Below are 15,626 nucleotides of genomic sequence, written 5' to 3'. Positions count from 1 at the left end.
ATACATTGACGAAAATGATTATTTCTAAGAAGTTGACAGTTATTATTTCTTGCATTTTTGTAGGCTCAAAAAGGACTCTCTTTCCCCTTTCCTGGACAAATGTTTTGGTGTGGTAATGTATTAATGTAGTGGTTATCTAATGAAAGTTAAAATTAAACATAGCTATGCTGGGAAAGAGAAGAAGGGAAAAAGAGAAGTCAGAAAAGAAAAAGACCCAAAAAGATGATGGGAAGTGGTTAGCCAGTTCTTGGGGTTCAAGTTCCCCTACTTCCATTTATTTACACAACTGAACAACTAAGAAAGACTTTTCCTAAGCTTCAGCAGCATATCAACATCTGAGTTAGATCTTCTCAGCTTTTAGGGTATGCTCGGCTTGATTCCTTGTACCATCATTCTAATTTTCAAAAGGGAAATAAACAAGGGGTCATGGAAACAAACACAGTTTCCCAGCTACAAAAGCAAAGAGACTTCTCACCCCAAAATGCTGACTAGGACAGATAATGACTATCAGCCTCCACAGAATGTGGCTCTTCTTCTTTCTCAAAAATAACCTCTCTTTTCTCCCCTTCCTTTATCTGGTAGCAGGATCCTCCAGCCTCAGTGCACCCAGGGTCTCAAAGGAGACTTAAAAATGTAGAGCAGGAGCCCAGGCCCAGAGTTCCTGATACTGCACGTCTACAAGATTGATGGTGGGACCACCTAGAGCTGTCCCTGTCTCTGTTACTTACTTGCTCTGTGATCTTAGGAAAGTGAATAAACCTCTCAATGACACTATTTGCTCATGCATAAAATGGAGCTCAGGTAGCGCCTCCCATATAGTGGTGTCAGATTCAGTGCCTGGCTCCAAGTACACAATCCCAGAGAACTGCCTCTGCTATTTCAACAAAGAAGATGACCATCTTGGTGACTATAATTACTACTGGGCAAGGCCCAGGAATCTGCATTGTAACAGCTGCTTCCATGACACATTACATTTTGAGAATGTTTATATTCATGATTTCCAGTGGGGGGAGAGGGGTGATGACAGACCACAAGAAACAGTCCTCAAGGGTCACTTGAAGCAATTCAAGTTTTCACTATAGCTCCTCTAAGAAGCCTGAAAGACCCAGACCCTGTACCCATCCCCTCTAGGTTAGGCACACACTGTGCATATCTCTGCAGGAGGCCTGACCACTTCACCTGGGGAGCAGCTTTCAAAACCACTCTGAATGCAGATGCCTTTCAGAATACAGGAAATGTCAGTCCATTGTTAACTGATTTGAAAAATTGGACACTCAAGGCCAGGTGCGGTGGCACATGCCTGTAGTCCCAGCTCAAGAAGATGAGACAGGAGGGATTGCTAGTTCAGAGCCAGCCTCGGCAAGGGGCAAGGTGCCCTTTTATTTAGAGACAGGGTCTCAGTGAGACCCTGTCTCTAAATAAAACACAAAATAGGGCTGGGGAATGTGACTCAGTAGTCAAGTGTCCCTGAGTTCGATACCTGGTACCAAAAAAAAAAAAAAAAAATTAGACTCTCAATTTTTTTGCTAAGAAAAATTCATTGCATATTATATTTTATAAATTATTTAATTTATATATTCTTCCCTATATCTGATTAAATTTTTTGACCCTTTGGCAGCTTTGCCTAGAGATCGTTTGGTTCTAAAATAAAGTATTATCAGCAAACTTCTGGGTTAGCATGATTCCCCATTGAATCACTCCATTAAAAACAGAAAAAAACCCTTAATGTTAGCACGTAGATGCCTGTTAGAAAACTTAGCAGAAACACAGCAGCTACTGGCTCAGAATTTCTGCAACATACTAATGATTTGTTGTTGTGGTGGTGTTTTTCCCTTTGTGAACAGAAGATAACAAAAGCTTAGGAGGGGTTTACCAGATTCATGGGTGACCAAAGCCCAAGTGGCCTCTGAGTTAATACCAAAATCTGCACTACACTCAGTGCCCTCTTGAGACTATCTTTGGGATCACTCTTTCTATGCTGCACAATGCACTTTAGTTTCAGCTTATCATCACTTTTGTTCAAGGCTAAAGCGCAGGGTATAATCTAAATGCCCCCAAATTGGGTTAGAAATGATCAAATAAATGCTAATACTTTCCCACAACAAAATCTTATGTACCTGTTAGGAACAATATGTTCAGATAAATGGAGATAATATATCCTAACATTAATCTGTAAAATAATAATAATAATAAAAATAAGTGATACAACTAGTAAGATATCAATCACATAAATACTTTCATGTGGGAAAAATATAAAAATAAATATACCAAATATTAACAATTTTTTATATCAATTTACCAAATGTTAAAATTGTTAGTTTCTGGATGGTGAGATGAAAAGTAATATCAGCTTTTCTACAGTTTGGACTCTTTATCAAAACTTTTCATATAAGCAGAAGTAACTATTCTAATCAGAAAAACATAAATGAACCAAAATCCTAGTAGTCTTAGTACCTAAGAGTGAATAAATGAATATAACATGCTTTCTGCTTTCTTTTTTTTTTTTTTGTTCCAGGGATTGATTCTAGGAGTGCTGAACCACTGTGCTACATCCCCAGCCCTTTTTATTTTTTATTTTTTATTAATTTATTTTGAGACACGGTCTTACTAAGTTGCTTAGGGCTTCGCTAAGTGGCTGAGGCTGGCTTTGAACTTGCATTCCTCCTGCCTTAGCCCCCCAAGCTGCTGGAAGGTGTGTGCCACAGTGACCAGCTATGCTGTGCTTTCTAAAACCCATGAGATAAGCCTTGTTTTGTGAAGTAGAGAGAGAAAAGCAAGTACCTCTAGCATCCTCACCCAGGGCCTCTGAAAAGTCAAATGCCTTCAGGGTCTCTGTCAGGAAGGGCCACTTCAGAGTGAGTAGAGATTCCTGACCTTCCTACAAATGCCTTGAGATTACTATCCTAAAGAGAACTCAGGAAGCTGAATTCACTGGTCTATTCTTGGATCTAGATAAATTAGAAAAGGCTTATCTGGTTAGAAAGGTAGATCTTGATCATCCAAAAGGATGCTCAGAAAATGTGTCTGTCATGGGTTATTTTTTTTCCCTTGGAAGACTAGGGTAAATGAAGAAAAGGGTGAATAAAATGGATATAGCCCGATGAGAAGGAGAGGAGGGCTATTGCTTGACACACCAGAATAGCCCAAGTTCCCTTATGTACCAGGGATCACTGGGAAAAGAAACACAGTGATAATGTGTGCAAAGAGAAAAAACATTATGCACTAATTTTCCTTTAACTCCCTACAACACTGTCACTATGCTCACTTGACAGGCAATAAATAGGAGAAGGGAGGATCCAGGTCTCCACTGCTCTCATGGTAATGGTGTTGAGTTTATTAGCTTCCGGTGGCTCCATTCACAGCACCACAAATGTGTTGCACATGGGTAGACAATAGAATGGATTATCAAGGCTGGGAAGGATGGGGAAGGGGAAGAGGTAGAGGTTGGCCATTAGGTACAAAAGCACAGTTAGATAAAAGGAATACATTCTGATGTTCTACAGCACAGAAGAGTGACTATTGTTACAATAACTTACTATATATTTCAAAGCAGCTGGAAGAAAGGATTTTAAGTGTTCCCAACACAAAGAAATGGTGCATGTTTGAAATGATTGATATAATAATTGGCCTTATCTGATCATTATACTTTGAATGAATATATGGATATATCACATTGTGTTCCATGAATGTGTAAGCTTATTTTACAATTGATTAAAAATAATAATAATAAAGACAACAGGAATTTATTCTCTCACAGTTCTAGAGACTGAGAGTCCAAAATCAAGGTTGTAGCACACAGTGCTCTACCTGCAGCATCTGAAGAAGGCCCTCCTGGCCTTTGCCCAGCTCTCCTGGCCCTAGGCATTCCTTGGTTTATAGCAGCATCACTCTAGTATCTGTGTCTCTGGTCCCATGGCCCTCTTCTCAGTGTGTCTGTCTGTCTCTGTCTACTCCTCTTCTTAAAAAGACATCGGTCACACTGGATTTGGACCCACCCTACTCCTGTATGACCTCACCTTAACTAATTATATCTGCAAGATCCTATTCCCAAACAAGGTCACCTTTTCTGAGGTTCCAAGTGGTCCTGAAATTTTGGGGAACACTTCCACCCAGCACTGTAGGGTTCTGACTTGGGAGCATGGCTCCTAAGCCCACGCCCTGAGTTCCTGCCTTTACATGGCCTCCTGGGTGCGCCTCATGGTGGTGCACTGTCTGCACATACACTGCACAATGTCAAGACCCCCATCCCATCCTCATCTCCTTAACATGAATGAGATACCAAAGAGAGAAAAGCACATCACTGAAGTGTCCTCTTCTGGATGCCAAAAAAGTTGAAGAGTGTGGAATGAGAGCAGATGGCCTTGGACATAGGCGGCCTCCAGACAGGGTAGGATGAAGGGGCTGCACTGAGCTAAGACAAGGTGCCACCAGAACAGTCCTCAAGACAGAGCAGGAGTGCCAGAGCAGGACAGGAACCGAGGCTGGAGTCAGGAGATCTCAGAACTGCTTCACAAACAAGCAAAGGGACTGAGATTTAATTTTGGAAGGAAAGAAAAAAATGTAATAGGGGTAAAATTCAGGTTTAAGAACTCCTCTGGCCGAGGAGGGCAGGGTGAGCACAGAGCCTGGAAAAACCAAGTTGTCAAAACCTATTGACAAAACACGCTGGGGCGCTTGTGCACAGATATGCACAGGCATCATGTCTACATCTTCTCCATTGACAAGTCAACAACTTGCCTTAGAAAATGAGCCCGGTATGCAGATGCTCACTGTACTTTCATTCCTTCACCGGGGAGCCCCATTCCTGGCAGTCCCTAATCCATATGCAGGCATACCCCAGCTTCCCTCCAATACCCAACTGCACCCCAGCCAAGAGCCGAATAAAAAGGAAGGTGAGAGAAGGAGAAATAAAAATATCTAAGCCACAGCCAAAAGAGAAAGCAGCCAGGAGAGAACTAACTCACCTTTGCATCGCTCACAGCAGGCGCCCCTCTGCTTGATGGCCAGAGCACAGTCTCTGGACAGCACTGGACACTTCTCTCTCTTACACGTCACTTCTTTGTTCTAGGCAAAAAAAAAAAAAAGAAACAAGAGACATTTGAAATCAACTTCAAACAGAGTTCCCAGCATCCTAACCCATGGCGGAAGTTTTCCTCTATATCTTGCTTTCATCTTGGCAAGAAGTTCTGTGATAGCAAATAGAATTTTTCTCTCTCTGAAACAGAAATATCCATCCAGGACCATGGGACTTTTGGAAAGCACAGGGCTTTTAGAGATGAGAGGAGTTGAACAGCCCTTTCTGTAAAAGCCAACTTTGCCCAGATAACCGAATGCTCAGGGAGAAGCTTTCTCCAGCTGCATTCTAAGGTTTCCTTTTAGTACACACTCCAGAAATGATAATATTTGTGTAAATCATATTTTGCCCATTGGACTACCTGGGCCAGGACTGCATCGTGAGAACAAAAATATTTTCTCACGGCCGTCCAACAATCCTTAATAGTTGAGTGCATTAAAATGCAGCAATCTAAAGTTCCAACTCAAATAATGACAAAGTTGAGTATTGAATCAGCTCAGTAAGAGAAAAAATAATATTCCACATGCCAAGCAGAGACACAGTCGTCAGTGTTTTATAGCCGTGGGACAGCTGCGTTACATTAGCACTTATGCTAATGAAAGTGTGGTAAGCATTTGCATCTTTGGTTTTATCCCGAAAGGTTAGCTGTTAAAATGTCTCAGAGAAGATCCAAACATGATGTGTATGCCTGTCTGTAGGAGTGCGCCCACACAATCCAAAAGACTATGTCACAGAACTGCACCGAGATTTGAGTCTTAACAAGAGTTTACTAGGTGTTGTGGCTTTCATTCTCACTTCAGTCCTATGAGGTAAATTTTGTCATCCACCCCATTTTACAAATAAGAAAACTGCTGTTCAGAGAGAGAGTCCCAGACTTTTCCAACTTGACACAGCTTCACGACGGGAGAGGTAGAACTCAAACTAATGTCACAAATGGGTGTACGCGGCTCCCTAACCTGGGTTAAGGCTGGTGCTACCAACTCCGTTGCCTGGTGTGAGAGTAGCTTGGAGAGGAGCAACTGGCCAGCTCTGCTCACCTTAAAATAAACCTAGAACCCTCCTGGAATATGGACTGAAGGAATCCCAACTCAGCCCTGACCATGAACTTGAGAAGACTCACAAACGTTCCCCCACACTTCAATATCAGAGACCAAGGAAGAGTTCACCTCACCATCTCTAGTCTAGAACCAAGAAGATGTGTGCATGTGCAAATGTGAATGAGTGTGTGCATGTTTGTGTGTGTGTGTGTGTGTGTGTGTGTCTTGAAGGCTGGGAGCCTAAGCCAAGCCCATATATTGAAATCCGGCCCCAAGGCTATTGTTCTAAGATAAAATTTATCACCTACATTATTTCAGATTCCCTGGCCTCTGATACATTCCCAGGGTCTAATTCTAAGATTAATCCAGATTGTCACCCTCTGTCTTTTCATCAGATATTTTGCGAGCCCCAGAACCCCAATATCTTGAATTCAATCATAACAGCTCCCCTGAGTAGGTCAGGGGGTATTAGAAGGACAGGGCCCACCTTCCAACAGCTCCATTCCTGCATTAGTTCTGTTGTTTACTTGCCATATGATTTTGCAAGATCTCCCGAGTCCCACCACAACCCATGAAAACAGCCTAGGCTATCCCTGGACATGCCCAACCACCCAGAGACTGAGCATCAATCCACTGCCACCTGAACCCCATTCCTGTAGGGCTGTTGTTGCTGATGGTCTGCATTTATCATTTACTGGTAGGATTGGAGGGTGTGGCTTCTAAGCAATCCAGTCGCTCTCTCTCCCCCATTCCTCTCTCTCTTGTTTTTTGGGTAGCTGGTGTTTTTCTGGTGGTGAAGTGCCTTCCTGGGGTTAGCCTCATTTACTCCTTAAGATCCTGTGGGACAATAGTCTTCATCCTTAACTGCAAATGAGAACCCCCCATGGGCCCATGGAGTTCTTTTTTTTTTTTTTTATTGGTTGTTCAAAACATTACAGAGCTCTTGACATATCATATTTCATACATTAGATTCAAGTGGGTTATGAACTCCCATTTTTACCCCAAATACAGATTGCAGAATCACATCGATTACACATCCACATTTTTACATAATGCCATATTAGTAACTGTTGTATTCTGCTACCTTTCCTATGGAGTTCTTAACAAAGGCAGAAGCTGCGGCCTATCCCTTGAATCTCAGCTGTCATCTAAGGACAAGCATTAGTATAATATTTTCAAACTCCCAGGTAATTTGAGGTCAGCCTGGATTGCGAACTACTGCTCTAAAGAGAGTATGCTTATTCCTGAAGAGGCTAGGAATGAGTGAGGAGGTGAAGGAGCTGTCCACTCTTCCTCTGAACTACAGACTGGGCGTTCTGACGCCAAGCTCCTTCCCTCGCTTTGATTCTTTACAATGAGGGTGGTATCAAAGCTAACTGTAAGTCGCAGCCCATAGATTTATTTTTTATAACGTTTCTCAAATTACAAACATAACATAGTGACGGTCGGATATTAAATTAAAGAGATCTATGTTAAAAAAATTAAAAGTATCATCAAACTTACTCTCACCAAAATCATCAAGAATAGCTGTCAGACACACAGGCTGCTGGGCCTTATGAAGTATGAGTTTGCTTTGCCAAGTGCAGCTTCTGCAAGTCCTGTTTTGACACAGATTGCCCCACTCCAGGTTGACTATGACAGGAGTTTCTTCCACAAGCAGACTTTGTCACCACAGCTTTATGCACTCAGCCAGTCTGGCTGCAGCCTTAGAGAAGGGCCACCAGAAGTGCGGGTCCTCCCTCTTGAAAGGAAGGCTCCTCAGGCCCTGGGAGTTCAAAGCTCTCAGGCACAGTGGCAGTCAGAGTGGTGTGAAGATGCAATTTGGGATCTGATAAATAAGAAGGCACACATTCTTCCATAGGAACTCCTTGCTAAATTATAAACCTGGGAGTCAGTCAAAATCCATAACAGGATCCCAAGATTCATAATAAATAGCTTGTAATTACAGTCCAGCACAAAAGTTATTCTAACCAGATGGTTTGTAGATTCACATCTGGATTTTTTTTTTTTTTCCTGTACACACAGAGAAAGAGAGGGGGACAGAGAGAACAAAACTGAACCTGTAGGCTTAGTGGAGTTTTTCCCCTTTCTGATTATACTTAGTTTCTTAAATGCTGACAAGGTCATGTTGGTAGGGAACTGCCATAGCTGATCATTTATTTCCCTGGTGTCTGATTGACGTGGATATGAAGATATGCTTAGAATCTCCAGCCCTCATGGAAAAAAAAAAATTAAAAGTCTGGAGAATCACTGGCGACTGATTCCTCTGTCTCCTTAATTGAGTGCAGCAGCTACAGGGTAAATTCAAACACAGGTTAATTAAGACCACTCCCTTACTTCCCTGATTTTGCCAAGAGAAAAAAACACACATCTTCGAGCCACTGGCCCTGGAGAGGAATGACGCACACAAAGCCACACCTCCAGGAGTCTCTGATCTCCTCAGTCACCTTGTCCTAAGGACACCAAACAATCACTGTGGCTCCAGGTCACAGTTCACTCAGTTTACTTTTTCATTCAAGAAACATTTTCTGACACTGGCTCACATTCAAGGTACAATTTCTACAATGTGTTCAGGCTTGAGGCTAAGAATCTCGTATGTATTCCTTCACCAAAAATTCCACATCATCCCCATTTTACTGATGAGGAACCAAGTTAGGAAACACACAAAAGGCAGATCTGGAATACAAATAGGAAGAGATCTGTTATTTAAATGTACTTTCTGTACTTTCCAAGCTTTTGGGATACAGAGAACAAAACAATGTCCCTGCCCTGAGGACCCTGGAAAGACTGAGGTCTTCCTGGTGGCTCCATGCATGTGACCTGAGCTCTCCAAAAGAATAACTTCAAGAGTCTGCATCTTCACCAGCCATGGGAAGTCAATGTCTTCTGGTAGCAAGAAAAGTGGTTCCAATCTGGACATTGACAGGGAAGTGTCTCTCATCACTCTGAAAGCAAATTGGTATCCTCAAACAGTTTTCTCCAAATTCCAGGTAGGGTTGGAGTCTCTCTATTTCTAAGCAAACAGAAATTATGGGGAAAAAATTGCATTCAAGGAAAAAGATGAAAACCTAAAAAAATCAAACTAACTACAGGAGTGACAAATCTAATCTCATCTTCCATTCTCAGTCTCCTCTCTATGTCCATCACTTTTTCTGGTCAGCCAGCCATGATTTGCCTGCTAACAAAGGTGTCTCTCTGTATTATTGCCTCCTTTCTGAAAGACAGACAACAGATACCCTAACATTGACCACATACACCAAAACCCAAAATGTATCCTCTGGAGACACCTCAAATGAAGTGCCAACAGGCAAAAGTAAAGGGGAGAGGGGGAAAGGAGTAAAAAAAAATCTACATGGCTGGCAACAAAGGTCTGTAAGGATGGGAGCCAAACCACAGACTGAAGCCACAGCCAAGTTCAAGCAGGATTCTGGCGGCTGGCTTGCTGTATCTGAGACCTGCCACTAGATGGCAGCACAGAGTTCCCTGGCTTTAAAAGTTGCAGCCCTGAGCCTGGCTCCCACCTCGGGAGCATTTTTCAGTGTCTGGTGGAGAGGGAAATGAACTCTCCCTGTTGAGGGTTGGGCAGAAGGGTGCAGAAGATAGCAAAGCACCAGTGTGAAATGTTTCTGTTTGCTTTCTTCCACCAGACAAAAACGTTTTGAGATGATTTTATTATATTCCCAGCCAATGACTTGAAATTTTTTTTTTAATTCTTCCAGAACTAATCCTATTATGCAATATGGAAAGTATTACCTGATCTGTCGTTTATGCTTTAAAAAACCTTAATAATCTGGAGACAAAAACACAGCAGCTAATATGATATGAGTGGTGAAGGAGAGACATCCACAGACAGATATTGTTTTAGACTATGAGACAGTATCACAGATCTCATGAAAAAAAAAAAAAAAAAAAAACTTAATTTGAAAATACCCATTCCCTTGCCTGCCGATCCTTCATTTAATGAGCCATACTAGCAAGGCGGCAGTCCACACTAGTCTATTCCCTTGGAGATGGCATAATTTTCCTTCCATCCCTGTCCCCTATGAAAGCAAAGCCTGCCTCAAGGCAAACAGCTGTCTTGGCAAATAGTCAAATTCAAAGTGCCAGGTAGGTCCTTTCTCAGAAAACTGAGAAAGCTGTGAAGTTATGACATTCCTTTCTGCCCATATGAACAATACTCAACACATCAATGAAGCATACAGAGCAGGTAGAATCATTAGATGTGGTAAATAAGCAGAGGTGGCTCTTTCCTAAATTAGAAGTCCTTCACTCCACCCTTCTCTCCTTTCATACACATATTAAGCCCTCCCCCATCATGTCAGTCATATTCGGGGAAGGGACTTAAAGAATTTGCTGCTGCCAGGTTTGATGGCGCAAGCTTGTAATCCCAGCAACTCAGCAGGCTGAGGCAGGAAGATTGCAAGTTCAAAGTCAGCCTCAGCAAAAGTGAGGCACTAAGCAACTCAGTGAGACCCTGTCTCTAAATAAAATACATAATAGGGCTGGGGATGTGGTTCAGTGGTAAAGGGCCCCTGAGTTTAATCCCCAGTACTCCCACGCCAAAAATAAATAAATAAATAAAAGAATTTGCTGCCTTCATAATTCTCCACCCAGAGGCAGGGAGGAAGGGGGAAAGTGCTAAGAAGTGATAGCAGCCAAATTATACTGCTATATTATTAGGTAACAACAAATCCCTGCATTATAAACAACTATAATGCAGCAATTTAAAAAAAAAAAATTCTCCACCCAAATGCAAATATTCACTAGAAGGGACCAACATTCATCCGCATTGTTATTAGTTACTACTAAGGGATAGATGCCTGAGCCCAGCAACTTCAAAAAGTGTAGGGACTCAGCAGTGGGGGTTGAACAGCCATGACACCAAAGACTTGGCACATGCATGCTCAGTGCTATGGGAGAGAGAAGCAGGCTGCAAGGTTCCTATCTCCAGAAACATACAAGCTCCCAAGGGAAACAAGACATTGGACACTAGCTGATTATGCAAACGCTGCAGCGTAACTTCTGGCACTAAAGGAGAAGCTAGTGAGCACAAATAGTACTCTTTGACCCTTAATCAAAATCTTAATGTTAGAGAACTTATCTGAAGCCCACACACAACAGTGTTTCATGTGGAGAGTCTCCAAATTGCTCATATAGGAATTTGTTTTTAGGAATATGAATGTCTTGTGTCAAATTTCCCAAGGAAGGGAGACCAGAAGAAATGGATCCAACATCAGCCTGTATATTCTCATTGGAATTTCTGGTCTCCCCATGCATGAAGTTAAACAGGTCAACTTCTCCTTGAAGTACCCCATTGTAACCCAATTCCGACCCTGAAAGAGCCAAAGGGAATGTTATGATACTTTTGAACATGGGTCCCAATTTCTCCTACGCAATATCATACCAGTTCTTATAAACAGAAGAATAATACTTTGTGTTTACCTAGCACCTTTCTTCTAAGGAGCTCTACAGACATTATTTCATTAATCCTTACAGAATTCTTTAGATTTGCAGACAGAGAGGAATGGTACACAATGAATGAACTTAAGTGTCTCAGGTCCCTCAAAGAGCTAGTGAGCAATGGAGCTGAGCACAGAACATTGTTTCCAAGCCTGGATTAAGAGACCAGCCAGAAAGCTTAGTTTTTAAGGCACAACATTAAAATTTACAGATATATAATATTAGAATTAGACCAGCTTTGACATAACTCTTGAAATTTTGGGAATAGATTAATATATAGTTGATCTAGTCTGGAAATTTTTCAGAAGGATGGGCTACTTGGGTCAGACAGGTAAGGAAAGATGTCATGGAAGGAATGGGCCTGGACTTGGGCAAGCAGACCAGACTTCAAGCCTTGATGGTTCGTAAATACAGAAATGTTGGCAAAAGCAGAAGAAAGAAGTGTTTTGGAAACATCCAAAGACCCAAATGGGCAGAGTCCATTTTTCATCAGCAGTTGTGATCACTAAAAATGGGAAAATAAATTGATTCCCTCTCTGAAATGCATGGTCAGGGAAATCCTTTGCAGGCAAGCATAAGCCTTCAAGGAGGTAATGCAAGCTCATACCTGCTCCAGCCTGTCTCCTTTGGACAAAATCTGCTCTGCCTCCTAGAAATAATAATGAAGTGAGGCTGGGGGAGGGGCCCTGAGATAGCTCACTGGTTGCCAATGGCAGGATTAAATTTGATTGATGATTTATTATTTTAATTAAACTTTTGCTTGCTTGTTCTTCATTGCTGATAGTACAATTGAGTTCTCCATAACTCTTCTCCCCAAAGAGCTTGAAGAAAAAAAAGTAAAAGCAGTTAGTTGGTCTACCACAAAGCCTAAGTGTAAAGTATTAGCCTCTGGGTCATGTCTCAGCTCAACAGGATTCGGGGGTGGGGGGGGGGGAACTAACGAAACCATTTCTAAGGTGAGAAAACGGAAGTTGAAAGGGAAAGGAACCAAAACTCCCCCACTGAAGACAGATGGTTTCCCAAAATTTCTTCTTTACAAACTGAGTAGAGCTCATCACAAGAAATGGGAGGAATTGGCTATAGCCCTTGCACTACGTGCCTCCAATTTTTATCCTAAAGTTGCACTTCCAGCCCTTTCTGCATCACCAACCTCCTTGACTTTTGCAAATCCCTTCCATGGTCAAGGCCACAAACAAAGCTGATCAAAGGAGTCAGTGAAGGGCATACAGTTTTGCGGGCAAGATGCTGAACTCTTAATTTAGCATAGCACCCAACCTTTCTAGAAAATCTATTAGGTGCCAGACTGCACTGAACATGCTTTTGTGTATTTTGTCATTTAGCACTTGCCACAAGCCTGAAGAAGGCACCAATTTACCACCCTCTTATTTTATAGGTAAGAAAACTGAAGTACAGGGAGTTTAATGGCTCACCAGGTTTACACAGCCGGCCAAGGCAGACATTCAAACCCAGGGCTCTCTGATATCAAAGTCTGTGCCTTAATCATTATAATATATAACTTGTCTTAAAGGCTAAGAGGAGTCCTCTCTCCTTGCAGCTAAGAACTGAAACATTTGCCTTGATTAAGCATTCCCCATTTTCAGATCATTATAAACCTCCATGCTTTATGGTTTCATTTTGAATGTACAAGTAAAAATAGGACCTTTAAGGAAAGACAGATTATGTCTCTGGCTCCACTCAAAACAAGTCTGAGCACCAGTTCATTTGCAAGACAGACCAGAACCTGGGCTCAAACCCGCTGCGTCCTCTCAACCCTTCTTCCATTTGCCATTTGTACAGGAGGCAATACCCTCCCTGGAGGCTCACAGCATCCCACGGCCATAATTTTAGAGACTTAATGTTAAAATATCTTGTAAGAACATCACGCAATTCATTGCACTACATCTGGGAGTGTTATTCTTTTTTTCTCCTGTCTAGGCTCAGCGAGCCTTTACCCCAGAGACCTGGGCCCTGGCAAACACAGCCTCCTTAGGCCCAGCTAACAGTGCAAACTCCGAACAAAGCTGCCCTTGAAGCCCGACCATTTAAAAGACTTTATGAAGCCCACTGGGGCCCCCCGATTATTTTGCAACAAGTCATATCCCATGAAGAAATTCACTTCTCTGCAACACAAAACAGAGGGAGATTAAAGAAAAAGGCAGGCGGGCGGAGGAAAGAAGTAAGGCCCCCTGCTGCTCTGTCTGGCCAGAATCGTGTCTTTTAGTACCCATATCCTCTACAAAGACGATGTGCTGATGATATATTGCCCTCATACATCACAAAATGACAGTGTTCTCCTGATACTGTACCTTGAAAATATGACACGTGCCAACAGAAGCAACGGGGGATTAATAAGAAGTTCTTTTTTTTTTTTTTTTATATTTAAGTTACTTAACATTTCAATTTAAAAAAAAAAAAAACAGTCTTTAGTTTGTTGGAGGGATTGTTTGGGGTCTTACTCTGCTTAAGGGTTTAGGTCTGGCTTTTTTTTTTTTTTTGGCCGTTTCAGGGAACTCTCAGAACAAAGAAACACAGGCCATTAGAATGTCCCAGCTGCTCAAGTACAAACTGATTTAAAACAGGGCAGTGTCAAACAGCTCCTCATTCTGTTTAATCATGTTTTGAAATAGAACCAAAACATTAGAGATGGCAGAACACAAAAGAAATAACCACCAAATAAAAATAGTAGCCCAAAGAAAGTAGCACGGCCTGTTTTTTATTATGTTGTACATCGTATAAGCAAAGGGTCTGTCGGCAACACACATTCATGTAACTGAAATGAATTGGATAGGAAGCAGCCAGTGACAGCCCCGTGAGCCCCTTGCAGATGCAGCCCTGCCACTACACGTGGCTCCCAGAAGCAGACTAGAGAACCAAAAGGTACACTGTGTCCTGTTCTGCCAGCAGACAGGAGCCAGGTATGCGAACGGACAGGAACAAATATTGACATTCTTCTATTTTGTCCAAATGGTCAGGTCTCCCCTTCTGTCCTCCCCATCCAAAAACTGGGATGTGGGATGAAGTGGGTGCTGCAGAGAAACTTCCAAAAGACTCCTGATTTGGGAAGATTTTGCAAACCAGGGATCCGGGAGAAGGAAGCCCTGCAAAGGAACGAAACCATGTACAAGTGGCCCCGTGACCTCTCCTAACACCTCTGATTATTTTACACTGCTGGGCGCCCTTCAGCACATGGGAAATAATGAATCAGCTTCTTCCCCTGTCCAAAAAGAAAACAAAAAAGAAAGGGGTGGTGAAATACTAGGAAGATCCTTATGTCTTTCTGTGAGTTCTTTTGACCCAGCGAAAAGATGATGGACCACATGGGGCGGGGGATGGGGGGGTGTCCAATTCCAATTACCAGGATCTGTGGCTCAGAGGGCACTTGTCTAGCCTTATCAGTTTCTGGGGGGACAGGAGAGAGCCTAATAAATTAGAGTAACTCAACAACAAAGCAGACAACACAACAAGAAGGAAGGTGATACCTGGAGACATTATTTTAAGGGTCCCTTTCCTTACTCACCACAATATAAGAAGCAGGGCTCTCTGGTATAAAAAGACTGAGAATTCAGCAGACCCTTTCAGTTATGCATATAAACGATTGTCTGCCAAAGAAGAGCAAAGCATGGAAACTGAATGTCTTAATCCTGCTGGCCACTGGTGGTGTCAAAATCACTTCTTTGTGTGACTGACCAGCCCTAGAGGGCTGTCACTCTTCCTGTCAGCACGTTTCTCCTTCCTACATCACCCACACCCACAGCGAACCCACCAAATCCTCCAGCACCCTTCATTCTTGTGGGTCAACAACAAACCATAAAGCAGATGAAATAGAAGATTTTTTTTTTTCACTGATCATCCCTAGAAAGTCCATGTTCTGTGGGAAGTTACAAAAATACCTGATTCCGAGGAGTAAACAGAAGTTGACATTGCAGGGAATAAGCAGGGAGGAGGGGTGGCTTCCAGCCCATCTGTCATTTTGACAAAGTAACTTTCTGGTCACCAGTGAGACACTTTTAAAGACAGCTGCACAATTGACCCCGACCACCAGCAATCACTGGGCC

General features: G+C 42.4%; 1 protein-coding gene across 2 annotated transcripts in view; it reads right to left on the bottom strand.

Moving 5' to 3' along the window:
* Positions 1-15,626, bottom strand: part of Bmper (BMP binding endothelial regulator) — a 235,002-nt gene that overhangs the window by 198,770 nt on the left and 20,606 nt on the right. For both annotated transcript variants that reach the window (XM_076863824.2, XM_076863834.2), the window contains exon 3: positions 4,965-5,064. In XM_076863824.2, coding sequence (XP_076719939.2) covers positions 4,965-5,064 — 100 coding nt within the window. The remainder of the gene's footprint in view (positions 1-4,964; positions 5,065-15,626) is intronic.

The sequence above is a fragment of the Callospermophilus lateralis genome, chromosome 1 (assembly GCF_048772815.1).
Source record: "Callospermophilus lateralis isolate mCalLat2 chromosome 1, mCalLat2.hap1, whole genome shotgun sequence".
NCBI classification, from domain to species: Eukaryota; Metazoa; Chordata; class Mammalia; order Rodentia; family Sciuridae; genus Callospermophilus; species Callospermophilus lateralis.
This window is presented reverse-complemented; position numbering and strand designations above follow the sequence as displayed.